At 54.0% G+C, this 8,880-nt stretch overlaps 2 protein-coding genes across 5 annotated transcripts; both read right to left on the bottom strand.

Moving 5' to 3' along the window:
• Positions 1-348: 348 nt before the first annotated feature.
• Positions 349-4,208, bottom strand: LOC138740917 (uncharacterized). Of its 3 annotated transcripts, none has more exons than XM_069894238.1 (2): positions 4,044-4,208; positions 349-1,977 (listed from the first exon to the last, which is right to left on the bottom strand). In XM_069894238.1, the coding sequence occupies exons 1-2, from the start codon at positions 4,099-4,101 to the stop codon at positions 542-544; spliced, it is 1,494 nt and encodes a 497-aa protein (XP_069750339.1). In that variant the 5' UTR covers positions 4,102-4,208; the 3' UTR covers positions 349-541. The 3 variants fall into 3 exon arrangements, 1 of the variants encoding a protein (XP_069750339.1); XR_011343211.1 differs by lacking the exon at positions 349-1,977 and adding an exon at positions 2,909-3,145 and having other exon boundaries at positions 4,044-4,133; XR_011343210.1 differs by lacking the exon at positions 349-1,977 and adding an exon at positions 3,161-3,435 and having other exon boundaries at positions 4,044-4,133.
• Positions 4,209-5,037: 829 nt separating this feature from the next.
• On the bottom strand, positions 5,038-7,656 carry uqcc3 (ubiquinol-cytochrome c reductase complex assembly factor 3). 2 transcript variants are annotated; one of them, XM_069894245.1, is made up of 2 exons: positions 7,505-7,656; positions 5,038-5,600 (listed from the first exon to the last, which is right to left on the bottom strand). In XM_069894245.1, exons 1-2 carry the CDS (start codon positions 7,592-7,594, stop codon positions 5,454-5,456), a joined length of 237 nt encoding a protein of 78 aa, XP_069750346.1. In that variant the 5' UTR covers positions 7,595-7,656; the 3' UTR covers positions 5,038-5,453. The 2 variants fall into 2 exon arrangements, with proteins under 2 accessions (XP_069750346.1, XP_069750345.1); XM_069894244.1 differs by having other exon boundaries at positions 7,451-7,611.
• Between the last annotated feature and the right edge of the window lie 1,224 nt (positions 7,657-8,880).

Raw genomic sequence — 8,880 nt, 5'->3', positions numbered from 1 at the left:
CTCCCTGACATCTCTCCACCACCCCACTCTCCCAGCCCATCACCCCTCCCCCTCCACTCCCTCTCCCCATGCTTCCTCCCCACTCCCCCACTCACCCCATCACCAACATTCAGCACTCACTCCCCCCTCCGCCCCCTCTCCGTCCCTCTCCCTTTCAAACCCACCCACCCCCTCCCTCTGTCCTTCCCCCTCCCCTCCCAACCCACCCCCCACCAAACCCTCCCTCCCTTCCTCCCCCTCCCAACCACTCCCTCTCTCCTCAACACCCAGTTAGCCCATCCATAATTATCAACCCCTCCCACCCTCCCCTGCCCTTGCAGCACCCACCCCCAGATCCGCTCACTCATAGCAACGCCAACAGGAGCTCTTTATTCTCCCCAGTGAATCAGGCGGGTTTGGGGAACAGAATTGTGGGGGAATAGGGGTAGAATACCCCCGTTACATAGTGGGCTTGGGGAAATCCTCTTTGCGGGGTCACCCCCCCCCCTTCCTGACTCGCCTGGCGCAAACATTCATCCTCCCAGTGGCTCTGGACGGAGGGTTAGAAGGGGTCTTGTGTCTCATTCCATAGGCCAAGGGCAGCCTCGCTGGGTGGATCTGCCTGGGACTGGGTAGTCGGGACCCTCGGGACAGCCATGGTGGTGGGGTCAAACAACTCGTGGAACAAGAGGTCCATGAAGGCTTTGCCCCAGATTAGCGGGCTGTGCCTGGTGCAAGACAGAGTCAGAATCTTGCCCCACACATCTGTCCCCGGTGCCTCCAGCTTCACCCCAACCTTCGGGGCGATGCTGAGGGTTTCATCCCCATTCTTCTCTCTGGGATCAGGGTCCTGTTGCCTCTTCCCCAAGCAGTTGAGACTGAAAGACGGGAGGAACCTGGTCCAGAATCCCATCAGGGGCTCCAAGATTGCCGAGCACGCCCTGGTCTCAGAAAGTGCAGCGGGGAGTGACTCGTCGAGAGCGATCTCAACGAATTCATCACAGGTCGAGGGCGTTTCCCAGTTTTGGAGAGGGGAGGGTGGCTCCTGACTGACCCCAGGGAGAGGCAGGTTCGATGCAGTGGTGGGGGGTGGTTGGGGGCTCTGGATGTTCCCCATGGAAGGATCCATGCAGAGCAGATATGGGGAGGTGGGAAAGTGGGAACCTCTTGCTGCTGGAAGACGTTGCTTGTCCCGTTCGCTGATTCCTGGGCTCGGTCTGGACTTTAGAGTGGACCAATTCAACCAATAGGCCGAGCCAAGAGCATTGGCAGCACCAGGTAGAGGCGAGGCGACCTTCCCCAGGGCACAGCCTTCTGGCCGTGGACAGGGAAGGCGCTCGGGGAAGGGCAGCATCTGCTGGGGGATTCCTGGTGCATATCTAGTCCATGGGCACGTGGGGCAAGGTGCCACGGAGGCAGCGGGCCCTCCTGCAAGACTGGCTGAGGAACCAGGCGGGTCAGGGGCATCAAGATGGGAATCCGATTTCCTCCAGAGCTTCCACCATCTTCTTCCAGGCTTCGTGCCCGGTTCTCCCAGATGGACGGCTGGCTGCAGCAAGGCACCAAGGTAGCCAGGACCTGGAGACACGGTTAGGGGGTCCGGAGAAGCCAAGGGAAACAAGACGCTTGCAGAAGGGGGTCTGAAGGCGGAGAAGAGGGCTGGTGGCTTCAGGGCGCACAGCTGCTTGTCTGCCACCTCCTCCACAGTGAGTGGGGAGACCGAGAGGGTCGCTGACCTGTCCGGGGACCTTGCTGTGCCTTCATCTCCTGAGCATGGGGTGGTGGAGGGCAGCAGTGGGCACCTGGCAAAGGGCGGCGAACACGGGCAGAGGTGCGGTGCGAAGCCGAGTCCTTGCTGGCCTGTCCCCCACCAGCCCAGGCACTTCATCCCTCGCTGGCCCAGGTGCTCCATTGCTTGCCTCCACTTGGCGGTGACGCATAGGAGGGCCTTCACGGCTGGCAGCAAGCTCAGCATTGCGAGGACCACCAGCACCAGATCTGGGGGCAGGGGGGGGGAAGAAGGTGGGGTACAGGGAATGAGAGAGGGGAGGGGAGGAAAGGGGAGAGGGGAGGGAAGGGGAGGGCGAATGGAGAGGAGGGAGAGGGAGGAAAGGGGGTGAGGGGAAAGGGGAGGGGGAGGGGGAAAGGAGAGGGGAGAGGTGGGGGGTGAAGAGGAGGAGAGGAAAGGGGTGAGGATAGGTAAGGGGGTGAGAAAGGGAGGGGAAGGAGAAAAGGAGAGTAAAATGCAAACAAGGAAGGAAGGAGGGGGAAATGGGGAGGGGGAGAGGGGAAGGAGAACCATTTGAGTAAGGAATTACCTACCATCCCTGACCAGATGCCCTGGGGCCTCACCCACTCCCATTAACCTCAGGACCATACTCAGGGGCCTTGGGGGGGGGGGGGGGCAGGGCTACAGGTTCTCCGCCAGCAGTGGCTGATTTGGAACGATGGGGGGCAGGGGATGTTGCTGTATCTCACAGAGCCAGTGGGGAGAGGGGGTTGAGGAGGGGGGATGGTGAGGAGGGAATATATTGCGTGCAAGTGAAGCTCTGCTCTCTCCAACTACAGCTCCAGAAATCAGCTGGCAGTTTGCCAGGATGGATTTACTCCCCCACACTTTCACCTAATTTGTTCATTAAAGGTTTAGCGTTGGTGACCCCACCACTTGTTCATTGCTGATAAACTCGGCGGTGGGTAGTCGATGACTTTTGGGGGACATCTTGCAGGCCTGGGAGCCTTGGCCTCACCCTCAAAGCGTTCAGGAAGATTTGGGGAATTACCAGGGAGCCAGTTCGCGAAGCATCCAGAGAATTCTGTCCATCGCACTGCTATCGGGTAAAGGGATCCCAGCTCGGACTCAACTTTGACGTGGGGAATACGGGAGGGACTGAGTCAGCGTGACTTCAATCAACATGAGTCTGCACTCGCCTGCTGTGGATGATTGTTTATACAGTCTATTCATTTCTCATAAATATGTCAGGCCTGTCTTCCAAAAATCACTGGAAGAGGAGAATCCAGTCACAAAACTTGTCCCCAACGATCACGGTTGGAGAATGCACATATGCGATGGTGGGAAGCGATGCACCCTGCTCTCAGTTTGGAACGTGTGTTGCATGTGAAGAGCCCGAATTGTGCAGGAACACGGAGCGTGATGCGGAACGTGTAACTGGATTAACAATAATAAAGGGGCAGTGTTGATTTATTGCTAAAAACGCAAAAAAATACAATTAAAGGGGTGGTGAGGAGGGTTGGTGGAGTGAGGTGGTAAGGAGGGAGGGGCGGTGAGGAGGGAGGGGCATTGAGGAGGGAGGGGCAGCAAGGAGGGAAGGCATTTGGAGAATCTCCTTGGGCCTGGCAAAACTGGCTCTACATGGGTTGAGGTGGTGGGCGGTCGTGGGACGATTGGCGGTCGTGGGGCGATGGGCCGGATGGCCAACTCCTCCTATCTCTTCTGTTCTGTAGGTGATGAGAATATAACTCAGAGTAAAATCCATTTGATACCACTATGGGAGTCAGGGTATTGGTAAGGTCACGTAGAACCTTAACTCAAGTTTGATCCCCAAAGCTTAGCATGGGAAAAGTCCAGAGAACGTAAAAAACAGGAACAGGAATCGGGCATTCGGCCCATCGAGCCTGTTCCACCTACAATGAGATCATGGCTGATCTGATGATGGGCTCATCTCCACTGACCTGCCTTTTCCCCACAACCCTTGATTCCCCCACGATGTAAAAATCTACCCCACCTTGTCTGAAATATATTTACTGAGGTTGCCCCCACTGCTTCAATGGGCAGCGAATTTCACAGATTCGCCCCCCCCCCCGGGAAAAGCAGTTCCCCCTCATCTCCGTCCTAAACCACTTCCCCTTCTGGTCAACTGGCAGAGAAGGGTGAGGCCAGAATGAATGTCATGATATTGAACAGCAAGACCAGGCTGTGATGTGGTGTGTTTCAGAGTTCGACAGCAGAATCAGTTCCCCCATTTGATGATGTGTCCTGGTCTCCTTCTGAAACTGGTGAGTGGTCATGGGGACGGAGTGGCCAGATGGTCCTGGGTGCTCCTTACCGTGGGGATGGGGTTTCAGAGAGTCCTGAGTCCAACTGGCATCCTCCACTGCCATCATGGTCTGGGCACAGATCCCAGCCCCGAGCAAGGAAGCATCTCCATCTCCTCCACTGCCACCAAATGGTTCTGGAAGCCTCGTCAGTTGCCCAGTGACGCCTCATTGCCCCATTGTGACATGAGTGGGGAAGGGGCCATGGGAAGAGGGAGGAGTTCAACAATTAAGACAAAGGAGCGAGAATACCTGTGTAATAGTCGATCTTACGTACAAGTTGAACCCACCCGCATTCCTGGCCCAAAATAGCGTATTTTCCCTCTGTCCCATAAAAGTTAAAGCCCGTATTTTTTTCCCCAACCTGCCCTCCCGTCCAAGCTGCCGACACCCCAACTACCCTCCCATCTGAGCTCCTGGCCACTCACCCATCCAAACTCCCGTCCCCCTGAACATAGACTCTCCACCCAGTTCTGGCCATCCAAGCCCCAGACACCTTGAACAACCCAGGAACCTAACGCGGTCAAAAGTAGTACCCGGGTAAAAGTCAATACCCCTAAAATTTGACCTGAAAAATTGGTCCTCAAAACTAAACATTATACTGTAGGCCATTCAGCCCATCGAGTCTGCCCCACAATTTAATCATGAGGTGATCCATTTCTCTACTCTGATCCACTGCCCGGCCTTCTCCCCATAACCTTTGATTCCCTGCATAATCAACAACCTATCGATCTCTGCCTTAAATACACCCAATGACCCAGCCTCCACAAACACACATGGCAACAAATTCCACAGATTCACCACCCTCTGGCTGAAGAAATCTCTCCGCATCTCTGTTCTGAGCGGGCGCCCTTCAATCCTGAAAGTTGTGTCCTCTTGTCCCAGACTTTCCCACCGTGGGGAACAACCTTTCTACATTGACTTTGTCCAAATGTTTCAATCCCCGTCAATCCTTCTTTTCGGCTCAGGCCTGAAATGCCTGTGGAAGTTGCAAGGCCAGCTGAGTTCATTTAAAATTTTCTTAATGTTTATTTAAATTTAGACATACTGTAACGGGCCCTTTCAGCCCACAAGTTCATGACGACCAATTTACACCCAATTGACCAACAGCCCCGGTACGTTTTGAACAGTGGGAGGAAACCGGAGCCCTTCCCTGCCCCGGTGAAAACCCACGTGGAGAATGTCCAAACTCCTTGCAGACAGTGCGGGATTTGATCCCCGGTTGCTGGCGCTGACCACTTTGCTAACCTAGCTGCTCTCCAGCATGTCTGTTTTAACCAATTTAATTGGATACCCGGTGAGAGGTTCGATATTTACAGTCTAGCAGAGGAGTAATTGGGGTCTAGGAGGATCTGGCTGTAATGCAGATCAAGTCCTTTCCGGGCCAGTCTCAACTCCTCCTTATTCCTTCCACAGCCAGGTCAGTGATCTGACTGGGAACCCTGATTCCAGTCCTTTTGCGAAGCCACGTTCTTGTTGCTCTCCGCCGCCCTCTTGATGGCCTCCATCACCAGAGCATTTTGCCGCCTCCTCTCTTCCCACTGAGCTGTGTTCGATTCAGGCAAGTGCTGGAGGGGGGAAGGCAACAGGGGGGCTGGGTTAGAATTAGATTTGCAATCCGACCATGTCGCCCCAAACGTGTTCCTCCAATTTGAGGGTGGTCTCAGGCTGATGGTGCCTGAGACCCCATGGACAGACATGTCAGTAAGAGAATGGGACACGCAATAGGCAGCATGGTTAGCAAAATGCTGGTAACAGCGCCAACGATCGGGACTGGGGCGCTGTCTGTAAGGAGTTTGCATGGGTTTCCTCCGGGTGCTCCGATTTCCACTCACTGAGTGAAACGTACTGGTGGTTGTAGGTCAATTAATGGGCGGCACAGGCTCATGGGCAGACAGGGCTTGTTATCGTGCTGTACATCTAAATTTAAAATTTAATCCTGACCCCTGCCCATTCTTCACTTTTCCCCATTATGGTGTCTTGGGGTGAGTTTGTTTAAACGACAAGTGATTGCAGCATGCAGCTGTTCAGGACTTGGGAGGGCTTCTGCATGAATCGCAAAAGGTTAGTTTGCGCGTGCAGCAGGTTATCGAGAAGTCAGATGGAACCATCTGAAGGCCACTTCATTGTCAGAGGGATGGAATTTAGGAGCAGGGAGGTTCTGCTGCCACTGGACAAGGTCCTGGTGAGGCCGCATCTGGAGAACTGCCTGCAGATCTGGTCTCCTTACTCGAGGAAGGATGGACTGGCTTCAGAGATGAGGGGGTTGGCCTATTTATGAGGAGAGATTGAGGTGTCTGGGACTGTACTCGCTGGAATTTAGAAGAATGATACGGGATCTTATAGAAACATATAAAATGATGAAAGGCAGAGATAAGATAGAGGTCGGTAAGTTGTTCCCATGGGTGAGGGAGACCAGAACAAGGGGACATAGCCTCAAGATACAGGGGAGATTTAGGACGGAGATGAGGAGGAACTGCTTTTACCAAAGGGTGGAGAATCTGTGGAATTCGCTGCCCATTGAAGCAGTGGAAGCGACCTCAGTAAATAGATTTAAGATTGGAGAGATTTTTATATCGTCGGGGAATTAAGGGGTATGGGGAAAAGCAGGTCGGTGGAGATGTACCTCTCATCAGATCAGCCATGATCTCATTGACTGGTGGAGCAGGCTCAACGGGCTGGATGGTTGACTCCTGCATCTATTTCTTATGATCTGTTTCCACTGGGGTGGGTGTTGGGACGGGTGGGGATTTACATTGGGGGTGTTGGGAAGGGTTGGGGATTTGTACTGGGGGCAGGAATGGGTGGGGGTCTGCATTGGGGGAGCTGGGATGGGAGGGGGTTTGCATTGGTGGGAGGTGCTGGGTCAAGTGGGGGTTTGCATTGGGGGTGCTGGGACGGGAGGAGATTTGCATTGGGGGGCTGGGACGGGAAGGGGTTTGCATTGGGAGGGGGTACTGGGACAGGTTGGGGTTTATATTGGTGGGAGGTGCTGGGACGGGTGGGGGTTTGCATTGGTGAGAAGTGCTGGGACGTGTGGGGATTTGCATTGGGGGTGTTGGGACTGGAGGGGGTTTGCATTGGTAGGATGTGCTGGGACGGGTGGGGGTTTGCATTGGGAGGGGCAGCTGGGACGGGTGGGGGTTTGTACTGGTGGGGGTTTGCATTTGGGGAGGTGCTGGGACGGGTGGGGATTTGCATTGGGGGAGGTACTGGGACGGGAGGGGGTTTGCATTGGGAGGGGCTGCTGGGACGGGTGGGGGTTTGTTCTGGTGGGAGGGGCTGCTGGGACGGGTGGGGGTTTGTACTGGTGGGAGGTGCTGGGACGGATGGAGGTTTGCATAGGGAGAGGTGTTGGGAGGCTCACCACGCCCTCCCTCTACCTCTCCCCTTCCCTCTCCCCGCCCGCCGCCCCCACCTTGGAGAGGTCGACTGTCCGCCGCTCGCTCGGGCCCACCATCAGCCAGCTCACCCAGCCGGCGCCCACCGCCAGCAAAGCGCCGACGGACGTCGCTAGGCCGCGGCTGCTCATCCCGGCCCCGACCGCTGTGCGCCTGCGCATCAGCCGCACCGTGCCTGCTCCGTTGAGGTATTACGGTAACCTGCCCTCTGGACATTACGGTGAGAAGAAGCAAAACGCCGCAGATACTGCAAATGACGAGTGAAATCTTGGGGAGGGGCAGCTTCTGCACAGACGCTGCTCGGCATCAGTTTGGATTCCGCATCATGAAAAATTCGTTGTTTTGCGGCAGCATTGCAGTTGAAAATTTTACCATAAATTACATTAAAATAAATAAAGGAATTATTTTTGCAGGTCTGGGATGACACCAGAAACCCTGGCGATTTTCTACAGAGGTACGGTGGAAAGTGCGCTGACCGGCTGCATCACGATCTGGTACGGGGACATTTCTCCCCACCCCTCCCCCCGCCGAGTGTAGAGCCCTGTAAAAGGGTGTGAATGAAGGCATTTGTCCCGCTCGGCTGCATGCACCTTTTGCAACCAGCACACCAAGAGAATTAATGTGCGCACAAGAAATTAGTCACCTATACAATAAAATCTTAACTAAATACATAACTTCACAGAATGCAATCATACTTGTATTATATTAAAACATGCCAATACAGTTTGATTAGCCATGAGAGACCAGCTGGGCCAACATTGAAACAATTCCCTGTTTGCATTTGCACAAGCGCTCAAGTGCGCACAGACTTTCGTCACTGGAAAAAGATTTGCACAATGTAGTATTTTTGCACACACTGACTGCTAAAAATTAGAGGGACACAGCCCAGGGCATCCTAGGCAAAACCCTCCCCCACCGTTGAGAACATCGATGGGGAAACGCTGCTGTCGGAGAGCAGCAGCGATCATCAAGGACCCACCCCACCCAGCACCCGCTCTGTTCTCGCTGCTGCTGTCAGGAATGAAGTCTAAGGGCCACAAGACTCACACTACCAGGTTCAGGAAAAGCTGCTACACCTCCGCCATCAGACTTCTCAACGAAAAACTCGATTGGGGATTCATTTAAGGACTCATTGATGTTTTTCCTCTCTGTTTTGCACAGTTTGTTCCTATTTCTTTATCTGTTTACATGTGTACACTGTGTACAGTTTTATTTTGCACTACTGTCAGAAATAAAACTTCTCACAAATGAGTCTCTTTAAAACTGATGACACGACAAGCTTTATTTACAAGTCTGCAGAGTTGGACTCAACTGGCTTCTCACCAGTTAAGCCCCGATACATACAGTGCATTGATTTTTATACCCTTATTGTTTGCCCTTCCCCTTCTTATTAATACTGTTTTAATTGGTTAGTATTTCAAAAGCATTCTAAGTACAACTGCATTTT

This window comes from Narcine bancroftii, chromosome 8 (genome assembly GCF_036971445.1).
Source record: "Narcine bancroftii isolate sNarBan1 chromosome 8, sNarBan1.hap1, whole genome shotgun sequence".
Classification (NCBI taxonomy): Eukaryota; Metazoa; Chordata; class Chondrichthyes; order Torpediniformes; family Narcinidae; genus Narcine; species Narcine bancroftii.
The sequence above is the reverse complement of the archived record's forward strand: the minus strand, read 5'-3'. Positions and strand labels throughout refer to the sequence as shown.